Source organism: Branchiostoma lanceolatum, chromosome 1 (assembly GCF_035083965.1).
Source record: "Branchiostoma lanceolatum isolate klBraLanc5 chromosome 1, klBraLanc5.hap2, whole genome shotgun sequence".
Taxonomy (NCBI): Eukaryota; Metazoa; Chordata; class Leptocardii; order Amphioxiformes; family Branchiostomatidae; genus Branchiostoma; species Branchiostoma lanceolatum.
In genome coordinates this window covers 26,115,826-26,139,766 of record NC_089722.1, presented here as the reverse complement: position 1 = coordinate 26,139,766, position 23,941 = coordinate 26,115,826, and the positions used below count along the sequence as shown (strand labels likewise).

The 23,941-nt window shown below is 40.3% G+C and overlaps 2 protein-coding genes across 4 annotated transcripts; both read right to left on the bottom strand.

Moving 5' to 3' along the window:
* Positions 1 to 4,166: 4,166 nt before the first annotated feature.
* On the bottom strand, positions 4,167 to 11,259 carry LOC136445103 (collagen triple helix repeat-containing protein 1-like). Of its 2 annotated transcripts, XM_066442967.1 has the most exons (5): positions 11,053 to 11,255; positions 6,355 to 6,402; positions 5,345 to 5,617; positions 4,953 to 5,163; positions 4,167 to 4,442 (listed from the first exon to the last, which is right to left on the bottom strand). In XM_066442967.1, the coding sequence occupies exons 1-5, from the start codon at positions 11,137 to 11,139 to the stop codon at positions 4,276 to 4,278; spliced, it is 786 nt and encodes a 261-aa protein (XP_066299064.1). In that variant the 5' UTR covers positions 11,140 to 11,255; the 3' UTR covers positions 4,167 to 4,275. The 2 variants fall into 2 exon arrangements, with proteins under 2 accessions (XP_066299064.1, XP_066299071.1); XM_066442974.1 differs by lacking the exon at positions 6,355 to 6,402 and having other exon boundaries at positions 11,053 to 11,259.
* A 3,004-nt stretch (positions 11,260 to 14,263) lies between these two features.
* Positions 14,264 to 19,492, bottom strand: LOC136445088 (collagen triple helix repeat-containing protein 1-like). Of its 2 annotated transcripts, none has more exons than XM_066442956.1 (4): positions 19,137 to 19,492; positions 16,361 to 16,630; positions 15,890 to 16,100; positions 14,264 to 15,261 (listed from the first exon to the last, which is right to left on the bottom strand). In XM_066442956.1, exons 1-4 carry the CDS (start codon positions 19,221 to 19,223, stop codon positions 15,092 to 15,094), a joined length of 738 nt encoding a protein of 245 aa, XP_066299053.1. In that variant the 5' UTR covers positions 19,224 to 19,492; the 3' UTR covers positions 14,264 to 15,091. The 2 variants fall into 2 exon arrangements, with proteins under 2 accessions (XP_066299053.1, XP_066299045.1); XM_066442948.1 differs by having other exon boundaries at positions 16,361 to 16,633; positions 19,137 to 19,489.
* Between the last annotated feature and the right edge of the window lie 4,449 nt (positions 19,493 to 23,941).

Here is a 23,941-nt window from a genome sequence, read left to right as displayed (position 1 = left end):
TAATGATAGTAATGATAGTGTTATTTGTATGATATAGATGGTGAGTACATCGTTACAGTATAAGTGCTTTGAAAATTGCTCCCAATTGTTAGTGGTAACAGTAGTGCATGTAGGTAATCGAGGAGCAAGTCTAAGTAGGTCACGACTTTAATTACTTGACAACGAAAATGATTATTCCTTGTTCTTTGATAACAACAAATAATAGTCTATTAGTATGAAATCGTCATAAACGTACGTTTTGAGAACGGTGTTCCTCTCTTGATAATAACTGTCATTAATGAGATTATGGTTGCATATAGAATTTGATTGAAGTGAAGTCTTTGTTAAAACGCGAGTTCGCTGCTTCACATTTTAAGAACATATCACCTTCAGTTAACAACGTATCTAGATGCGTACTTCATCCTGTCTTCTTGATAAACACTACGTTTCTATATGACTCCACAGAAATTAACCACTGACCTGGAATACATTAGTGTTTCTTTCTTAGTCCTCGGGGAAGCTTTTAGTTGGGCGTATTTGAACCCACTAGAAGGACCGTGGTGTTATTGTTATTGCATTTAGACTGTCTTTCAAACAGTGTGTACTTAGTGACACAGGTGAACTTTGTGCAAGTCTCTTAAGTAATAGGATGTTCAGGTCGTTGACTCCTTGGACTTTAGCTAGCTTTGAAGATACATCAAAGTTGTCAAGTAATTGATATGAAAGTTATTCTTGCGTCGTCAATTCTTTTTGGAGACACCTCAGGGGCTGAACTTGTAATGTAATATATGGCGGAAAAAAACTTTGGCGGCTTTGATATATACAACTCGTCTTTGATACACACTCTCGGGTGCCCTGACGTAATTTTTGCATTGGCAAACATACTTTCAAACAGTTGACAATACTATTGTCCGGATTTACAGCGGATAGAGTGGGTATCTAAGCTTAGGCTGTCGTTTTCTGTTGGGTTTCTCATGATCAGTTTTTTTGTGTTTTTGTTGTTTCTGTCAGCCCAGACAACGTCGCCATGGTGATAAGTTCTATTGTCATGCTTGCTTCACCTTCTTCGAGAGCTAGAGACTAACGTCTGGGAAAAAACGCTGTGTGGCAAAGAGACAGCATGACTGTTATCGCTGCTTAATTTGATATAGACATTTCCTTGGCTACCAAAAAATATCACCTACGCTCCTTGGCCACCAATAAGTATCACTCACACTCCTTGGCTACCGGTAAATATCACTCACGCTCCTTGCAGCATAAGGTTCAAGTTAAAGGCAATGACAAATGTGCAACCCCAGATTATACAAGACCTCGCGCTTCGTTCACTTCAGTTCGTGGTTGACTGTTCACATGCGCCACCTTGTGATGTAACTATAAACTGCATGCCATATTGGCCATCATCCCTCAGCCACGTATGATTACTACACCCGTTTTGTGCCCTATGTAACGTTACCTCCTTCTATATTTTTTTCAGAGCCAGAGAGCGCAGGGCTGATTGGTAAAGTTTTCCCTCTATGGTTAAACTGCGACAACTAGATCCGCAATAACCTTCGGTATACCATCGGCAATAACAGATTTCCCTTGACGTCATAGTGCACAGGAAAGACGTAAGGCCCATACAAGAAATGATCGAGAAATTCTAAACCTATTCAGCCGACAGTATACAATGACGTCTGTGAGTTTTGACGTTAACCTATCGGCTTCGTGCCTTCAACATATATAGGAAAACCGGAAAAAGCGATGTTTTGCAGTGCTTGAATAGGCATCATCCACTAAATCTGATGGATGAACTCCACGGCCCCATACCAGCATCAGTTCGCCCACAGTCTTGGAGCTTATCAACAAACTATGAACTCAATGAACGTGGATTTCATCATTGAATTTAGGAACACGATGAGCTCCACGGTCCCAGACCAGTATTACTAATAAGACAGTCTACGACCGCGGAGAACTCCGCGGCCATGGAAGAACACGATGAACTCCACGGCCCCAGACCTGTACTAAAAACTCCACTTCCGTGCAATTCACCGCTAATTCCATTATCTAGAGCATGCGTTAATCTTTTTTTTTTCATGAGAGCTTTGTTGCTGAAGAATAATTTGTTAAGCTGAAGGTAAACCTGTCCCATATCCCCGTTCAATTTTAACCTAGTATTGCAAAAAAATTTAACCGACGTGCAGCCAGTCTCTCGTTGGTTGAACTGTTATTCCTGATAGATGGCCGAGATCGGTCTATCCTCACGCATCGATGCTAACGGAAGTCGCAAGGGGGAGCTTTTTTACAGTAGCGTTGGTATTTAGACAACTGTCAGACCATTTCTGATTTCAGCAAGTGGATTATTAGGACAGTCCCCCTAAGACGGAATCTTTCTTCATTTTTTCCATAAATCAAAAATCCCAATCAGACAGCTGAAAGAGAAAATCGCTTGGCTCAAATGTAATGAGATTTACATAGGTGATGACTGTGAACATTTAGATTATACAATGTCGTGTATAATGTAAACGCGAAATTCTGGACATTTTTCTAAAATGTTCAATCTATATAATTGATATCACGATTACTAACTCTATGAATGTTGGTATGGATAACCTTTAAGTTATTTCTTGTTGATTTTATTCAAATTCTTCCATTTTAGATTTACATGATTGTGTAGAATCAATGCAAATCGACCTAGTATGCTGACTTGATAAAGACAAATTTAAGTCTTTGTTAACTATTTTCGCGGTGATATTTGTAATCATGTAATGCTTTGATATGTTTTTAAGCAATGAAAATAGCAGCAAATCTACTTATCATCAAAGACCGATGCAATTTGTCAAGTGAGTAGAGTGTTCGCCTCGTATTCAGTAGGTCGTGATTTCGAGTCATACCGAAAACCTTTCAAATTGGTATATATGTTGCTCAGCACTAATCATATTGGGGGGAAAAACTTTGATAGTTTAACATACACAACTACCAGTGGACTAGCCCCCTGCCATAGTGATTGCTTTAAGTTGGGTGGCCCAAGGGCTATTGAAACGGGGATGGGCACCGTCTGGTGCAAGAAAAACTTTAACTTACCTTACTAATAACTTAGATTGAATCTAAGAATGATGACGCCCTACTTCTGGCGGTGTCCGGACGATGAATACACTATGATCGATGGCAAACTCCGATCAATGATTCGACCCCTGAAGGGAGATCCATGCAAGCAACTAAATAGACTCCACAGCCAGAGGCACATTGATTGAGTATGGGATATTTTAGATAGTCTGACTTAAAGATAAGACCAAGAGTCAGTTTTAAGATGTGCAAATCTTATTCATTTGCCAAGCTATACATCGGATCTTTGTAGTCATAATGATTGTACTCAATATAAGAGAAAATTGCACGTAACAGATGGTATGGTGTATATTGTATATATTGCAGTTTCGCTGGTGTAGTATGACTTTGTATAATGTAATAGTACCAGGATACAATTTTACGTATCATCATTGAGCTTTAACAACATATCAACAACTACATACTCATGTAAGACATATAAAATCTAACGATTATCAAAACCGTATCAAAGTTCCTCCGTGTGATATACTTGACATACATTAAACCATTGTTTCTTTCTTCTTCATCTGTAAACCATATCATTCATTACTACCTACTTATCTCCAACCTATCAGGAGCACTTCTTATGTTTCCTTGTATTTCATTCTTCTTTACTGGAACAATAATTTTCTTTATTAACGCCACTTTTGTTTCAAACCCACACTGGTTCATACTTGTGACAGAAGGGCAGTGACAATCTTTCATCAGTTCTTTCCGATATGTCAAAAGAATTTAAGTACATAATTTGTCATAGACTTTCATTAGGGGCTATGTTGTGGAACCTGTTTTCATTCAATGACATCAACCTCACAATGCTAATGATTTGTTACATGTATGTATGTCATAAGTTCGATACATGTCGAATACGCGAATGTTTGTTAAGAGAAAATTGTGTACAGGTCAATAGCTGCGTACGGCCTGTGCATGTGCCTTTCTAATGGATACCTCTTAAATCATGTATACTTCTGCTTGAAGATCCTAAACTACATCTTATATACTGTCGTACTTGATAAAGATTTCATAGTCGCAGCAGATTCGAATAGATGCTTCACAACCTGTTGTATAGTCTTATATAGGATACTGCAGCTGAAGTGTGTCACGTGAATATCACATGACTATCACGTGATACAGAGACTGCGCACGTGATACAGAGACTTTGCGCACGTGGTACAGTGACTTTGTACACGTGATACAGAGACTGTGCGCACGTGTCCTTTACCGCGAGTTGGAATCTTCAGGCATCATGATCTCCTCTATGATGATTCTGGAGACGGAGTTCCAGCCGGTGTAGGCGTTCCCGTTGTGGCTGATGCCGTCACAGTTGCGCACAGATAACTCCACGTTTACCCGGCCTTGTGGGACTCCGCTGCAGATGCCTTCAACTGTGTGGAACAGAAAACATTTGTTATATCTTTGTTTGTAAGTTCTTCTTTGTTTGTAGTTGTGAAGAGGGGTCTTTAACTGCAATATTGTCAATCAAGATTTACCAAGGAGGTTTTATGTATCTATATAAAGCCTCCTTGGATTTACCAACTAGCTGAAGCACCGAGAATTACAATGAAGTTCATTGCATATTTATGTTCCATTGGGGCTAAATGCAGTAGGTCATTTACAAGAGAGCAATAGTAATACTATACTATGCTATGTCTTATCTCTACTTTTGATTTACATGCGTTTTCTCTCTTCTTCTCTTTACAGAGTAAAAGAAATATACACCAGGGCCCTACAACCTTCCCTTAATACAGACGGAGGACACTACAAACTACGTGGCCTATGTTTCACTACGTCACCCGTCTGCAATCTGCTTTAAGTGACATGTAGAAGCAGTGGATTCATTCCCTCACAGAGACTCGTACTATGTAGGACAATTTGAGAGGAAAATGAAAACTAACTTGTAGAAACCCGGTGGATGTTGAGTCCGTTCATGCCGTTGCCCGCCCTTGTGTACACCAGTCCCTCGATGGGCAGCGGGCCCGAACACTCCATCCCGTTGAAGGTGAAGTACCACCGCTTGCAGCAGCCCGTAGGGCACGTGACTCTAAGTGCACCGTTCCACAGGACACGTAGAGAAGAATTACTGGCCCGTTTATTGAAAGGACACTCCTGTAGGAAATGAAAGAGATCGTGAGTGTACACATTGGGGGCTGCACGGAAGATGATTAAACATTTGACAACATCAAGCACATGTCAATGATTTCTTTGATAGGTTGTTTTGCTATCTCTGATTCCATCGTTCCTGTTGTGGGCAACTGAATAGAGGATGAAATATAAACGGCGACCGTACCTTAATTTTGCCGTTGTCCCTGTCGTCACTGAGTTTGCGCCAAGCGCATTGCTTGATGTTGGGAGCTCGAAGCGCGGCCGATGACCCCGGCTCCCCCTTGATGCCCTTATTCCCAGGCTTGCCCGGTCTTCCCGGTTTCCCCCGGTCTCCCTTCTGGCCATCCTTCCCGCTGATCCCGGGGGATCCTGGGACACCGTTGCCTCCAGGGATGCCATTCGTTCCCGGCATGCCCGGGGGCCCACGAACACAACATCCGGTCTCCAGACACTGTTGCTATGGAAACAAATGAGAAGACGAACCTGAATAAGACTATATACTGAAGAAGTTTAAAAACTCAGTCTTTATAGTGTTGATGATAGACCAAATAGACCAGTAGAACAAAAACATAATCCACTTATCGTTGTGCGAGAAAAGTGTTTTAGACTAAAGCTATTCTTCCTTAGTTATCATGAAATGTTAAGTTAACAATTCAACGTCATTACAGGACTATGTCAGGATTAGTTTTACCGGCAGCATGAGGATAAAACTTATGAAAATGAATACATGCTTAAGTGTTGATACTTAACCAATGGTTTTATGATATATTACCTGGAAGGTTAAAATTTATCAGTCATAAATTGATTGCCATGCAATGGCGTCGCATCATGCATAAAAGACGGCCGTCACATATTACATTAATGTTAGACAGAACTCTGACTTGTGCTCGTGAGGGCACGGCCACATTCGTCGTGCGATAGTTACGACAGCAAATTCAACCTTCACCCTGCTGCCTAACTCTGCAGCCAATAGGGAATTGGGTGCCTAATTGCTACTTCAGTATGCTGATGGTTTGAGCATTTCCGGGACAGTCTTTGATGTGCCGCGACATCCAGCTGTCATGTGACAGAGAAACTGGTCACAGGTTCGTTTAGAAGATAAAAACCGTATACGCGTACGACGAATGTGACCTCGCTGTTAGGGGATTGAAACAAGAACGTGTCATCTGAGCGACACTTCCTCTCAGGCCCAACCTTCTCCGGGTCCAGGTCATCAACACGATAGGAGGGCCATACCTGCGGCTGGCAGTAGGAATATACAAGATATTTTATGTTCATTGCAACATATAGAGAAAGACATACAACTGATTTAGATAGGTCATCAGCCTTTAGTTAACATCTTTTACACTACCAACCCGAGCCTCTATATTTATTCATATTCAAATACGTCGTTCTCTATTGCTGTCACAAAGTAAAGAACGCATACAGGTTATATTTACGCCCAAAATATTCATTAAAGCTAAATAAACGAAGGACGTACGGGTTTATATACTTTATACTTTAGCTGTGTGCATATGCAGGGTACATATTTGGCACTTCAATAGCATACAGAAGCTACCTCGACCAAAATGACCCATATCCATCCTTGCACACTACACAACGATATTGCAATGGTACCGTATGTCTTGGCGTCATTGTTGCACATGGTACGCAGAGGAACGCTATGTATATGTGTGTATTAAGTCACAAGGTACGGGGAACTACACGATTGTTGCTTTAGATAGTATTGAATGATAATAATGTAATAGTAATTAGTATGTGATGTGCAATGCTAAAGGAGGCAATCTTACCAGAACATAAATTTCATTTCAAACTTCATTGTAAAATAGAAACAGCACCTGTTTTGTTTTTCCTAATTTTAGCAGATTTTATCTACGTTTCAATGTTATCACCTGGAAATAATGTCACATTTTAAAACTTTATTTGTAATATCTTTAATAAAAACTGTTACCCTGTATTTTCTAAGAATAAGGTTTCACCGACATTAACATTCAACTCTAACAAGGTCTTTGAATGTTTCCCGTCTTGTAGATCTATTCCGGTTGTTATCATCAAACTTAAGCAAACGTCATGTTGAGTTGGTTGTTCCGCAGGGGAGCCTGGCGGTTACCCGATTCGGCTCGTTAATCATATTATCCCGGTGATGTATGATCCCGCAGGACACGGATTATTTCCTGCCCGTGATACATAAGTCATTCAGCAGCCGTCCGCAGGAGCGGGCCCACTAATTTGGTCTGCCGTGGACACCACTGTGTGCTGCGGACCTCCATTTTCCTGATTAATCCACACGCTTTATGACTTATTGAACGTAACGATTGACTGCCCACTCTGGTACCAACCGGTTTATGGTCTTTGGATCTATGATGGTCTAGGAAGAGCCTAGTAAGAGTTGGATATATAGGAAGGATAACGTTGTTGTATCGGATGATTCCATAGACTAAGAGCTTAGGTCTACAAATCGAAGCATGTCACATTGCAAATCCTTGACTGATTCATTTGTGATGTTACTAACTGAAGTTATACGCCCATAAGATTTCTTAATGTTTGAGTCTAGAAGTCCATTGAAGGATGACGTTGTTGTAGCGGGTGTGACTATGGGGCTAAAGACTAAGCTTTTTACCAAACAAAGCATGTTACTTCACATATCTATACATCTTCATTGAAAAGACGCCTTGGGGTATTGCTTACCAAAGATGAACGTATTGACGAATTGTCTGATGTCCATAAAGAAGCAGACATGTCAAACATCTTACTTGTGTTCTGTCTCTTTAATAAAGTGTAAAAACTGAACTTTTTGAGTTGGTAAAAGGAACTTTCGTAGAGGAACATCCAGGTCACAGGGCACCTTTTAGTCTATGGAGAAATTCTTTGGTAACAACGTTATCATGACGTCAAGTAAAAGTCATTGAAAATATGTTTCACTATATTCTATTTGTATCGCATAACCATGTGACGTTGAACCCTATTCATGTTGATAAAGGACAATCTATAACAATCAATGCCCCGCGAGAGGTATTGATGACACAATCTTTGAATCTTGGGGACGCTCTTAATTCCATTTGTAAAGTTTTCTTTGAGACGTAAAGTAATTTAAGACATGCGACCAATGACTGTTCTCCATTCGGATGAACGTGTCTGGGAAATGGTACAACATCGTGTGACTCTGAGTTAGTATATCATCTTACGACTGGTCCCAAACTTGTATATCTGTCATGTTAAAATGGAATTTATGTCTCTATAAACTAGCCTCGATTAATTCATCGCCAAATACACGCACATTTCCCAGGGTCTTTCCTGTGACGACACTGCCCAGAGGCTTAGGCCTGTCATGTTGTGGCGCAGACCTATTTTTCTTACTTTACTTTCCCTTGCCTTGCAGCACACCGGGAGGATGTGATCAGTGCCGTGAGTTATAGGGCACTGGTAGATACGTGTAACAACAGTCAATAGTTGGTACGATTTCTGGTTACTTTATGGGAGATTATAACATTTGTTGATTAAAGGAAAATGACATATCAATTTATACAAAACCTAACATTTGCGCCGCGAATCATTGTTCGACGCAACAGAAGGTCTAAAGATGCTGATTTTCACCAAATGAATTCTTCAGAAGTTTAACCAACAAGCCCCATGGGTAAAGTTGTATCTTACCTACTACCTCTTCAGAAGGGTAACTATAATGACGTGAAAACAAGGTGTTCTTAAGTGCTTTCTGAACAAAGGTATCCATTTAAAAGTTACAGAAAGTCTGGAGTTTCAGATGATGCCAGATCCTCATCTATTACAAATTTACAATGATTACAATGCAAGGTTTGTTCTGTATATGTCACTTGGGAGGTGGAACTTGTAACGTTTATATATTTCCATCTCAATATCAATATAGCTAGCTGATTATATACTTCGTCAAAACTAATCTGAAAGATATGGCTCACAGGAATGGACAGCGCATCTTATCAGACTTTTCCCCGTGGAATTTGAATGGTTGGAATCAACGCATGTGAATATATGTACTCCCATGCTAAATATCTGAGCATTGTCGTTATCTTTATCATGCACAAACTTACAGCACCTTAAAGATCTTATACAAGGTGCACGTGAAGATTGCGAACAATTTCTTCAAAATATTTGTTTTTTATTTATTCTTATTCTATTGGAATCGTAGATAGCGAAGATTCATCGATTCATGTCGCTGGAAAGACTTGAAATGATACTGAAATTCAATGTCGCGCATTGCCAAATACATGTATGTGGCTCCACAACTCTTTGCTTTTAAACTACATGTGTAGTCATGAACAGCGAAGTTTCGCGAAATTGGAGGAAGTGGGGGTCCATAATGTAATTGACAAAATAGCCTATCCCATATCCTCATTATGATGGAAGCCCTCAATTGAGGGATTACTTTAGAAAATTGAATGCAAATGAAAAGATTTCGCCGGTGTAATCCAATTGGCGTTTGAGGGTGATTTCCTGTGTGTCTGGATTCAACCGCGATCTTTTCACTCAAGTTTTACTACACGGAAATTGTCTTTTGTTATTGATGATGCCAATGTCATGATAGTAATGATGGTTGGTGACATTTTGGGGTTTATTTAGTAGCTTTAGTTGATACTAATAGTCAATTCTGTTTTACGTTCAGAATTGGCCATTATCATAAACCCGCTGCCAATACATTCAATATATTATTCAATCTCAACGTGGGCAACACAAGACACTCAAACAGAATAAAAAAAGTACAATAGCAAATACATGCAAGGGTACATCTATAATAGTCTCACAATTACGTTTGTATAGTCTAGTCTAGCCTCTTTTATACCTATTTTTCTACCCTGTTATTTTATGTATGTTGTTTACAATTAGCCTTCGGGCAGGAATTTGCAATAAACGTATTATCATTATTAACAGAAATGCACCAAGAAGTTCGTATTTTACCTACTTTGAATTCATAATGGCAGATTGTTTTTGGATCAAATTAAAATCTTTACGGTTATTCTGATTATAGTGGCAATTCTCATGTTAGTCGGAAACCGAAAGAAAGACGGCTGCAATACCTTTTTTTGCTGAAATATAGTCAAGTTCCAGGCAAGATTAAATTCATGATCACAACCTCCTTAAAATGACAATATCGTTAAGTAGCTCGGATATGTTTTAAATTTATGAGGTCATCTAAATCAATAAAAGAATACTTGTTCCAATTGTTTGCCGGACTATGAGATGAAAAGGAATTTGCCAACCAGCATTGAGAAGTTGAAAACAGGCGACTTCATTTATGACCAAGTCAGAATTTATGTTCATGTTGAACGCAAGCCGTAGTTTTGAGAGGGAAGTATATATCAAGTCGTGAGGATGCATTTTAACGGCTCCAAATCACTTTGACTAAGGCGCCTATATAACGACATGGCTGTATCCGCTATGGCAAAAAAATTAATGTATGCTTGTTTCCGTTCTGTTAGAAAGATTGAAAGTGCTTTGTGATGTCGTGTTTGTGTTCTGTCACCTTCGTAATGAAGATGATTCTAAAGATAACCAACGGCCATCATTTGCTACGAAGAAATAGCGATTTCTACAACGTAATAATAATTTGATATAGTTAGGTACATGTACTTTGGCGCACTTATCCCAAATCGTTAGGAGTTACGTCTGACTCTTTTATCTTGAAAAAAACAACTTTCATGCAATTATAAGCTTTGTGCGTGGGTTTTTAATCTTTGAACTCTTGCAGAAATGAAAAATGATGATGACAGAGCACAGATGGACAGCGTCAAAGTTCATTAAAGTCACCACGATGAAAAGCTAACGTAGCCTTTTAAACTGTTAATTCTACGTCTACACATCACAATATTGCGCTAAAACATGCATAGCTATGGTAACTACTTATACGGCACGCTGCCTTACCTGTCCTCCGGTGTCCTGTGCCAACACGGCGGCGCCCCAAAGCCACAGGAAACCGAGGAGAAAATGAGTTCTTCCGATTGTCGCCATATTGCCAGCCCTCCTAGTGGAACATCTGACGGTTACAGGCGACCTTATGAAACCCAGTCCTCTGATTAAATGCTCGCACCAATTACGCCCTACGATTGGGTGTCGGGTCCCTGCGCGCGTGGGCAGAGAGCCGTCCGTTACGTCCGTTAACGGCAATCGATCTCTCGACCAATCAGCCGATCGCAAGGTGCAGGAAGCGGTTATCCTCCGAGACAGGTGGCGGGAACAATTCACACAAAAATCCACAGACGATTTGAATAAGTTTTTTTTAGAAAGTGAGGCTTGCAACAAGGTGACATATGGTAAACCCTTGTCTCGTTGCTTATATACGGATAAGGTTCCATATAAAAGCATAAGAATAGATCAGTCATATCACATTAATGAACAACGAATATGACAACAATATAAATCTTAGTGGTACAAAAGATGAACATAACTATGTAATAGAATGTACATGGCATAAAACATGGACAATGACGCTAGCATTTTGTAGGTAGATACAAACTCGCTGTTATATTCACCAACTTAATACACGTAAGCAATACTGAGATATTCATATTTCGTTTTAGATCAATCTACCGTAACAAAACCTATCAGTCATTGTATGATTCCATTGCAAAGAGGCGAACAGAAGAGTCGCTTCCACTATTCACTATCCACTATTCCTATAGAAGCCTGGATTAATTTTGTTGATTTGTTCAATCTTCTGTGACCTGTTCTTAGCCCAATGGGAAAGATAACTACTATAAAGGTCATCTTCATTCATGTGTGCGGTCCGTTGTGATTTTCATAAACAGGGACTCATGATTTAATAAAGCTAGCTAATACATAGTATGCATATTCCTCTGAGAGTTGAACGATACCCCAACCATTTCACCCATAACGAGTTAAGCACATTTGGACAATGTCAAAACGTGACGGGATCAGGAAGTTAGTTATACACAGTGCTGGCGAACAACTATCAAGTTCTAGTTCATATTGATGTTTTTCTGGAAATACGACGATATTGTATATGTAATGGAATTAAGAAACATCTGCTATGATATTCAAAAGTACATCTTATAACATATGTGAACGTGTAGAATCCACAAACCCAGCCTGGACGTGTTCGTATGTGGTTGGTTAAAGCTGGCGTGAAATTTGATTTAGATGGTATTCTGCGCCTCTCTCTTTAGTTTTCTCTTCAATACGTCATGTAATTACGTCAAATAATGAATACTGATTAGCAGGGCTTACCATTCAATCAGCCATCGCTCCCACTGGGAGAATTATGGGTAATCTATCAGCAGATCGAATGCAGTTTTGACGTTGTACAGTAATGGTTTTCCCATGGGATTTATTTAGACATTGAACGGATCTTTCTTAGGACAGGAAGCAACCAAAGCCATAACGTTGAACTTCAGAGTGGAAGAATGGCTGTGACAACGTATCTAGTTATAATCGTACTAAATTAATCCTACCATTTTGGATTTACATGTACATGTCTGTAGTTTGGTCGTATGTGATTATAAGACAAGCACGTTCCCGTTGATTTGTTAAAAAATACGACGAAAGAGTCTTCATACAAAGGCAGGTATGCATCGGCAGAAGTACGTACTGTATCTGTTTCATCTTGAAATACATTATTAGAAATATGATTAAGTCACGACCAAGGTACATTACTTCTTTGTGTTCCCTCGACATACGAAAAGAGGCTAGAGAGATTATTTTATTCAAACTCTCTGAGTCTGCAAACCATTATCAATGAGCAGAATTGTTTTATTTCAAGGATGATGAACAAAACTTGATCCTGAAGTTGATCTGAGTCCTTGTGGCGCAGAATAGAGATTGACGTCATACTTTGATAGACACATTGGCCGGTGTCAAGTACACTTTGCAATTATTTCATCAATGCCGTCTCAGTACTGGGCGTCTCTTGTCCCCGACCCCAATCACCCTCTATTGTCAGACAAAGTGCCCCAGACCTCCCACCCTTGTTAACAGCACTCACTGGACAGACGAAAATTGAATTTGCTTCACGGTAAGTAAGCCTGAGACGACAGCAGGGTGCCAGGTGGTACCTGGTCATTTATACATGTAGGTTTTTATCACATTGATCGTGGTCGGCACTATATAGATGTCTGTGAGTGTGGGTGCAGGCGCTATGATCGTACTACGGTTTTAGTTGTACTAAGTCGCAAGTATAATTCAACGGCCTTTGACATCCATAGCCTGCGTACCATCCTACATGTACGTAGTAACCGCTGGATCAATCTTTTCGCTCGGAGTCAGCAAGCGGTTAGCAAGGTTGAGCCAGTGGTTACTATGCGTACCCAGCTATGACATCCAAGCTTTAGGGCAGCATATCTTTCATATATCCTTTCCCATGTTTTTGCCTTTTTAAAGCTTCGTGTCCAGCTGGACATACATGTGATTTTTTGAAATCACATTGATGACATGTGCCGTTATTGAGTTTTCTGGATATAGACGCCACGGATTTAGCTGTGCTTCAGCACAATGGTGATTTAACGTATGAGCACACGGAGCTTTAGAACAGTATCGTTTAAAGGCCTGGCCAAGTAGGAAACAACTCACAATTTATTTAACTAGAATGTTTTAAAATGCTAACAGACTCGCTACACAACAGGTTGTACGTTACTTAATCTGCACTTACTATATAGATTTACGGTAACGCACAGCTTATCGACTCCATTTGCCTTACAAAACTTTAAATCACTCTCATCATACAAAATGCTGAAACGTTTACTAAGCTTTCTATACTGATTTCGATATATTGTTGCTTGATCTAATCCGATGACAAAGCAGACGGGCAGATCTAGGTTAATCAGAAGCCACACGAGACAAATTGCCGGCCAGTCTGTAGACATCAGTTCTTATCTAGGCACTCATGTGTATACAAGAGGCAGCCATAATGAAGGTAACATATGGATATAACAGTTTCCAGGGCCATATCGGGATACGACTCTTCAGCATCTCATGAATGTGACCTGGTGAATGTCATGGAGGCATGAGCCGCCATTTTTATTTGATTTACTGTCAAGATAAATGGTTAGATTAGATATCAAATTCCCCATAGTGTTATAAGTGCAGGGAAAACAGTATCAGTAACCACAAAGTACAGAAATTGATTAGATTAGTGCGCTTTATTGCCCTCCAGATATATTATCATTGACTTTTGTTAATAACGTCTTTCAATTAAGTTAGCATGGTCATTGGTCAGCACAAGAAAATACTTGTTCCGGACACACTGTTCGTAGCGAGGACTTTACAATTTACATCTATCCACAATCTAGTAATTTTGACGAATATTATACTTTCCCTGTCACGTATTTTCAGTACTATATCTTGAATTTACCCTATTTGTGCTAGAACCAGATCTATTTCGTTATCTCATCGTTTATTGATATTGAAACTCATTTTTCATGCAAACTATACTCATAGTTTGGTACAATGTATGAAACATTCTAGATTTGTTCTCGTAGCTGCTAAAAGCTACTTTCATTTTACAACAACAGACAATACCGACGTTCTTAAAATAGCTAGTTCATTGAAGAACAATGTGTTGTACCTATTTCATTAGTTTGGCGCCTCCTTCATTTACTACACTTCTCTCAGTACCTTGTGTAGGTTCTTACTAGTATGCACAAGGTCGCACATAAAGGAGTGTGTCTCCTAGCTGGAACGTTACATGTAGGCCATGTACCCTTTATACACCATAAAGCTTCTAAATACTTAAACAGCAACAGTTGGTGCTACAATCATCGGATGAATGAATGTCCAGCTGCCAAATTTCCTACGGTTTTTAGTCCTTTTGCTTCGCATCGATACCAACTAGTAAGATAATCATTTGAGTTTCATGTGAGCAACATCAGACAGAGTACTAGCTTAACTTCATTGTTTTCCATTTAGCACTTGACACAGAGTCTAATGATGACATGTACTAATATATTCTTCACTTCATGTCGTCCGAGTTTTTTGGCAACATGAGCTCCTCCACTATGACTCTGGAGACGGAGTTCCAGCCTGTGTAAGCGTTGCCGCTGTTGCTGATGCCTTCACAGTTCCGGACCCACAGCTCGACGTTTACTGGGCCCCTCGGAACACCGCTACAGATGCCTTCAACTGTACAAAAATAAGTTACTAGGTAAATGATCTGGAAAAAGGACACGATACCATTTGAAGGTAAATCAACTGGACAAAAGGCCACGAATTGTGACGTTAGCAATCCATGGCTTCTATGACGTCACTTTATGCAGATATAACGCGTTACTGGGTAAAGTTTATGGCACCCTCCGTCTGTATTAAGTAATGGTTACAAGGCTCTGGCCCCGGCTTCTTTTAACCCGGTACTCCTCTTGCAAAAAAGCTAAGCCATGAGTCGTCTATGTTAGAGCGTCCTCAGATCATGATTAAAAAGGCATATTCTTTAGTACGCAACTTCTCCATTTGAATCATTAAGATCAATTAATGATATAAGCATACACACATGAAACTTGTCAGGTCTTTTTATCAAAAATGGGCGACTAATGCAGTGGCTACCTGAGGGAAAACGAAGGGTTGGAAGACCTCACACAACTTTAATGACATTGATCGAAAGAGACACTGGACTCTCAGGTTCTGACTTATTTTCCGCCATGAAGGACACATTGCACTGGAAGAACTTTATTGACTGTATCCCACCGGAGTAATCCGGATGAACGATGATGATGATGATGATTTATCGAAAAAGAGCATTGTTATCACAACTCACTGGAAGAAACCCGATGGATGTTGAGTCCGTTCATGCCATTGCCTGCATTCGTGAAGACCAGTCCCTCGATGGGCAGCGGGCCCGAACACTCCATCCCGTTGAAGGTGAAGTACCACCGCTTGCAGCAGCCGCTGGTCGACGTCACTCGGAGGGCTCCGTTCCACAGGACTCGGAGAGAGGAGTTGGACGAGAGCTTGTTGAACGGGCATTCCTGAAAATAAACGTCAGATTGCTTATTGTTCAAATGTTTGATTGGCAGGTAGCTTCTGGACCGGGGAAGAATCGCAGCCTTGTTTTGTCGGAAACTTTGAAACAGTATAAATCAAGAAGGGATGTACATGTGTTTTCACAGTCTTTTAAGTGTGGATAACTTGTTACTGAATGTATGGCTAGCCCTACACAAGCTTAGGTAAGTTGATATCAAAAAGCGCTGAAACGTTATTAGTGAGACTTTGTAATTTGCTGACATACCGTGATTTTTCCATGGTCCCGGTCATCGCTGAGCTTCTGCCAGGCGCATTGCCTGATGTTGAGGACGGGTAACGATGCTCCTGTCCCGGCTTCTCCCTTCTCTCCTTTCGCCCCTGTTTTTCCCGGCCTTCCTGGGAGACCCCGATCCCCCTTCTCGCCATCCATCCCGCTAAGTCCAGGAGATCCAGGAATTCCGTTGCTTCCCGGAACGCCATTAGTTCCAGGAATACCCGGGGGTCCAAGAACGCAGCAGCCACTGTCTTGACATTGCTGCTGTGAAAAGACAACAGACAAAGTATTGTTTGTTTGTTCGCTTGTGTCTTATAATGGATTCGTTTCGTAGAAACAGGCAATGCTCATCTCACGTATGCATGTAAGTATCATCAAATACCTGACACTGGCAAACTTAACTCAAAACGATTATGAGTTAACTTTCGTGGCCTTTGACATAATTCTAATGTTGCTGCTATTACGGTACCATACCTTGCACGGATGATTTGATAACCGCTAATCATTTTACTCAGAAACTAGGGCAGACATGACTCATCTATCAACTCCAATTGTCATTTTCTCTGAAAATGTTGGGACATTACAAGACTGGGGTGCTATAGAACCGTCAATAGCGATGTTACAATGATAAGATGAAAGCCCCTATTTCGGCTTTTGTACGTTCATTCAATGATGACTATGGCCGAGGTTTAATTACATTACAGTAAGATTGATAATTGGTACCGCCTTCGTTCCCTTGGGCGTATCGTATATCAAAGGTAGTTTGACGGAGAAAACAAACTGTAATTCATTCCTTGTTCATGAAATTCTATGGCACTCATGTTTTGGGAAAGACAAACGTGATAAGGAATTTCTGAATACAGAGATGTGTCAAACATAAAGAAGACGCAAAATGTACGTTTATGATTATATGATAAATATTTTATGAAGTATTGTTGGCTCCAAGCATCGAGAAAGTTTTCACTGCTGGGTTTTCCTTTTCTTATATCTATTCAAACTTCATTGTTGTATTCCCACACTGTCCGACATAAATAGTACATGGCCTGGTGCCTACGCGTCTTAGAATAAGCATTACATAAAAGAAAACTGCCCAGAGCAATACAGACAGAAAATCTTGCCCTACGGCTAGAAGTGCGGGGCGTTTGTCTTTCTCCTCTCGGCAAGCCGATATGTCACGGAAACTCCCGACAGGTGCCCGAAGGCGTAGGGATAATCTCCAAGCAGATGTAAGGTACGCCCTGCCGGGCGCGGTTGTTACGGCTCCCACCGTTGAGTCATTCCGCGCCAGGCTGGAGGCCTGCCCGCCTTAGCCTGGGACCTCCCCCCCCCCCTATACTTTGCCCCTCGCGGGGTTATCTGGGGGTAACTTAAATTGAAGTTGAAGGTCCGGTCCATTGTTTTATCTGTTTTTCTGTGGCATTTTATGCATCTTTCTAGTAGTTCTAGGAGGAGACAGAGGCCAGAAACTCGGACCAAAAACACACATAAAACTCTAAGCTAGACCCCATATCTGCTTGGAGTCTTTGATTCAATTGTGAAATCTCCTTGAGGAATGATACCTTGAAAAAATTATTCTATTTTACACAAATCGCACATCTGAGGACGATACGAAAGAGACTATTTTGGAAGAAAGGAAACTATATAGCAGATCATTAATCGCGGAATGAGATTAAACTAATCGGGCACTGGATCCAAAAAATCACTACTAAAGATTACCGATGTCAAACAATGTCCAGAAAATTAACCTTGAATTGAACCAAAAAGGTCAATTTCTACCAAGCGCTTGTGAAGTCAACGGTTCTATTGTACCTTTCGCACACTCGATTTCATTTCCCATCCCAGGAAAATTAGTTTCTTTTCTTCCGTAAATGTCTTTGTGTGTTTCTTTTGTTGTTGGAAGTTGGGGGGATGAATAGGAGGAGAACATAGTGGTTCATGGAGCACGCACACCAATTGAAAGGCACTAATAAAAATGCATGAGGTCATTTAAATTAATAAGAAGGACTCCCATCCCTTGATTTTGTGGATACAAATGCTAAGACCACGTCTGAATGACAAAACTTCGCTGCCCCTGATTTATTGCATTGCTACGTAGGCCTAGCTAACAGTGTAGTTCGAAACTACATCTCACTTTATTTCCCGAAGCTAATAACATCGCTAACACTACGGCGTGACCTTGCATTTTTCTTCCACCACGTAAAAACAAAGAACGATATTTTGGAGGGCATTCCAGGCACGCTAGTTTGTTTGGTATTGGTTGCCGCCATTTCGATCGCCAGGGATTTCATTAAGTCGCCTTTACACCTCATTAGGCTCTTCTCTGATTAATCCTAGCCGAGATTGCTTCCCCATGCACCCACCATACAAATGCGTATCGCCATTGATATCTTGTTAAAAGGTGGAACAAGGAAATGTACCGGAAATACATGGCCAACATGTCACTATTGTCTGAAGCTATTTACCCCTGTTGTCGTCACTGGTTTGAGACACAAAGTAATATCAAGTTCTCTCACTTTGCACATGTGACCTTCATTCAACTGTGACGTACACTGTACGCAGTTATAACCGTAGACTACTTCATAGTTCAAGGACGACCATAGAAAAACAGTGTTTATCTTTTAAACCATTTGTCTTTTGTAATTTCTCGCTGTATTTTGCACACACATTAGCAGATGTATTACAACACTTAGTGGAAATCATTGGTTGTCAAATAAACATGTATCAAACCGTCTCTGAAGACATCAATAAAATATCAAATAAAACTTACCTGCGAGCCGGTGTCTTGGCCAAGTACGGAGAGGATCAAAAGACAGAGGAATACGAGGACAGAACCAGTCCTAGGATAGGCGTCCATTTTGCAGCACCACCCTAAAATAAGTGAGAAAATAAAAGGTCGTCCCAAGGATGCCCGTAGACTAATTAAACGCCTGTCCTATTGGTGCTTCTGGGTAGTTATAGACGGGCTATTGCGCATGATCGAGTCACGGGAGTTTTTTTTGGCTTCCACGATCGATGTGAGGGTGCGGGAGGGTACGGCTGCCGGACTGAATGTTTCAGCAGAACAGAGCTAACAACAGATGAGGGTCGCACGCACCGCGGCGCAGGACCACCCGGATTACAATAACCACGTCTTCTGGGATTTATGACGAACCCTGACAGAAAACGGAACTAACAACTCTTGTCGTAGATTTGTCCACATACCCAGAGGGAGTGAGGCGCATGACTAAAAGATCCCATTGATATTCCCAGGTCCCCAACACGCCGCTTCGATGAGTTGACATTAACGGCTAATTTGTAATCACTGTAGACAAGGGAAGGGCACCGATTATTTCATATCTCCGAAAGAAATGCATAGCTTTGGGATCTATCTTCTCAAAATATTGACTTACATACGAAAAGCACTGAGCTAGAAGATAAGGGTTTTGCATGCAGTAAAACATTGAGGTTTTTCCATGACCAACTTATAGTTCCATTTCAGGTCTGATTCGGCAATTGAGTCCATAACTTTTATCATAAACATCAGATCATTGTCTTTTCTAGATTCCTTGAGTTACTGACAAATGGTAATTGGTAACTCTAAGGCTGGCTAATTCATCTGACAGATTTTTGACCAATCCTTAAGGCAGCCAAGAAGTCTTTTTAAAAGATTTTGAAAACAAGAAAAGTTGTCACACTTTCATATCAGGGACACTCAACGTAGATGCCACAGCTATGGCTGCTGGTTTTTACGACATCTTCTTTATTGAAATTAAGGGATAGGAACAAATATAGAGACAGATGGGGCATTTTCTTCGCCGATTGTTCTTTACAGACAATAGATGTACTTCAACCATTGTCCTTGCTCTGCGGAGGAGTTAAAACGACCGTCCACAATCAATGCAGCACAAAAAGGAGCAGCTGACCCGATGGAAAGGTAGATTGTTACCGGGTGAAATTGAAACGGAAACGGACGATGACTTCGGACAAAGGTTTCCGTAACTGCACTTCAACCCGTCTCAGTAATCTCTAAGGCTAAGCAGACGTGGGGAGGAACGATGACATGTTTTGTGTATCCCTTTTGACATTTGAGGAAAAGGTCACCTTTGATCAAAAATTACTTAAGGGTAGAATTTGTATTCCTGATTATTACTTTCTTCAAAGTTTGTTTCATATTGAAAGACGACTTTTTATTCCTAGCCTAAATGTGAGATATACTGCAGTCATCCTTCCGTCAAAGCAACCCCTTTTCGTGTTGCTTTTGCTTTATTAGCTGTTCTCATTCAAAATTGTACATGTGATCTACAAAGATACCGAAAAACATTTTACTTTAATTTGCCAAGAAAATGTCTTTTCAGTTAGCATAACAAGGGACATTGTTGACGGAAACAGCCAATTTACACATTCAAGTATTCAATTAAACTATTCCTTCCGGTTTTTATCTAATAGTTATCCTTTAATTACATTTGCCTAATCCAGGAAGCCAGACAGGTTCCAGAAGCTAAGATACCAACGAAATCAACCCACCCCTATTTGCTTGAATCGATGAAGTATATCAACATATAATTTCCATCAAACATTCTCTCATCATATTTTGAGACCATAATGCTGAATTTTATTTGTTAACAATTTGTAATAGATTGGAATATAGCTCTACGTATTGTAGATTCTGGTGTGTCCGATCCAGTCTGGTAGTTGCGGCAAAACGTGTCTGCTCGTCCCTTTGTCGTGAACTTTAATGTAGACAACTTTTACTGTCGTAAATTGCAATTGCATCACACAAGTCGGCCGGCCTGTTTCACATGATTGATGAATGCTGCCAGAGTCAAACAGAAGTAGAGTAGACTAGAGACTAGAGTAGAGTAGAATCGAGGAGAGCAGAATAGAATAGAATGGAATAGAATAGAATAGGATAGAATAGGATAGAATAGGATAGAATAGGATAGAATAGGATAGAATAGGATAGAGTAGAGTAGAGTAGAGTAGAGTAGAGTAGAGTAGAGTAGAGTAGAGTAGAGTAGAGTAGAGTAGAGTAGAGTAGAGTTCAGTAGAGTACAGTAGAGTACAGTAGAGAAGAGTAGAACCTTCCACCAAATTCTTTTTTTCGTCCTATATGCTTTCATTCTTTCTGTGGTGCGAATGTAGAATAGGCTTGTTGATAAATATACCACAGTAGTGATGAAAATCAAATTCATCCCCTTGTATATACGTTATCCTCCCTCGTGGTTAGTTTCATTTTCCTGTAAAGTCAATAATGTACCCTCAGCACAGATAATCCTTCAAAACGACGTCGTTTAACATGACAAATGGACTGACCTCTCTGCACCGCCCCTAAAAATTCGGGATGATATTTTCTGATATGAAGTTACATCGGTACCCCGTGTATTGTTGGGATGACCTCCGCGTCCAAACTGACTGATTACTTTCAATAAAAACAGTTTTTGCTTACATATGAGTGCCCACGTATCACGCTAAGGTCTCCTCTTCACTGAATAGAGACTGTTCAGCGACCGTTCAGGGACCACATTTGTATGACCTGTAACACTACAAATTTTTATATGATTCATGATGTAAAAGTATGATTCGAAAGATAACAAACACACAGAAGTTGTCAATCACATTTGTTTTATACATGGAATTTCTTTAAACTAGAAATGAGATGTTTGGTCGCTTGATAGTCTCCGCCTCAGCTGCGAAGAAATATTGCCTTACCTGAACCGTAATTCCAGCAGCCGCTGTGATTCCAAGACTTTAACCATGCCCTAGGCACGTAAATAACGTAACGCTGCCGGCATGTCTTTGACATTGGGTTGGAGAATGTTTTTGAAAGATAGTAAATCAAGACTTCGCGTCCGACCCCCTCGACTTAAGGTTGGCAACCTTGCGGAGTAATTTCCATGTGGAATCATACAGCTTTGGTGTAAGGAGTTCAAGAGACGCGTATATAACGTAACTGACTTTTTGGCCAATACATGATTATACTATATAAATTCTACTACATTTGAGCTATCTATGATTCTATATAAACATCTACATCTGAATCAATTTTTCGATTTAAAGTCACCATATTTCCTACGTTTTTGTTGTCTTCGTTGATTGTGTTCATCTTGTCATTTGCAATCAATCTCCGGACTAGAATTTGCAATATACTTATTGTATTATCAACATGGACAGGTTTAAATTAGGTATGTCGTTTTCTAATAAGCAAATGGACATTGATGATACTGTCGTAGTCGATTTCTCTATCAGGTAGAAAGGAATTTACTTCAAGGTCTGCCAAAATGCTCAGTTCAAGACCCGGTCAACTCGCCATTCTCTAAGATTTATATATGCCAACCCATTAAGTGTAATTTATGAAAGGTTAACATGTTTCGGCATCCATACCTGCCCGGTCCGTTGAAGGATCCATGTATCTAACCCCGTTAGCTTCCATTTGGTTAATTAGTTACCGTTCCTGCGGGAGCCATCTCATCTCGTTTGCAATCCATCAAGACCCGGGAACTGGTAGAAATTTACGCCCTGTTTTTTTCCAAAGGGTTACCCAGAACTGCAAAGGAATTTGCCTTATTTAGTATAGCAAGACGGACAGGAGGAATAATATAAGATATGTTGGTAAATTGTTTTAAAAGACATTAGATTGAACAATTGTGAAAGAGTAAACAATTTATAGGGGTTCGTAATTTTGTTTTGCTTCTATACCATTCTATACAATCCATGTTACTTTCCGTGCCTTTGATTGCAGTTACGATCTTTTGTATCAGATACTATGATGAACATGGAGTAATGTTGTGCTAAATATATTCAGTACTTACGTCTTGTGCAAAAAAACATGTCAGTTCTGCCAGCTGAGCGTTTGACCGCCTTAGAATAATTTTCATAATACATTTCAATTGTTGGGTTTTTATTGGAGACTGTTGAGGTGAGAGGTAAAATCAGCAAGTACAATGATCCAATATGATTGTGCGCAGTTTTGAACAAAATATGCCATGTGTTTCACACGATAACGTTGGTGGCTAGAGGCGCGGTTCATAATGTGATGAGTATTGACAGAACCTGGAGAGTGTTGGGTCCATTAGTCGCACACTGTGAGATGATGAAATCTTCCGTCTTCACGCCCTGGGTCTTCTGTACGATACGTGACGGTATCTCAGTGTTCTTGATTTCCTAGTGTGATAAAATCTGTTATGCATGTAAAGCTGATGTCACCGTTAAATCCGTTAACCAAACAGCCTGTTCTGTTGTTAAAAAGTTGCCAATAAAACACGACTTCAGTTCCAAGAAAAGCTGCTAGGGGGGAGGGGCAAATTAAAATCACTTATTTCCTTCTCCATAAGCTATCTGTCACTCAAAAACGTGATAATATTCACCATAACATGAGACCACATGTTCAGTACAAGTTAAACCAAAAGAAGGAGGCTCTGATGCAGAAACCTAGACTCATATGCATACCAAGTATCATAAAGATGCATCCACAGCTTCTAGAGTTATACACACACACAAACACACACACACACACACACACACACACACAGACACACACACACACACGCACACACGAATACGATACTGACTACGGTGACCTTTATTTTAAATGGT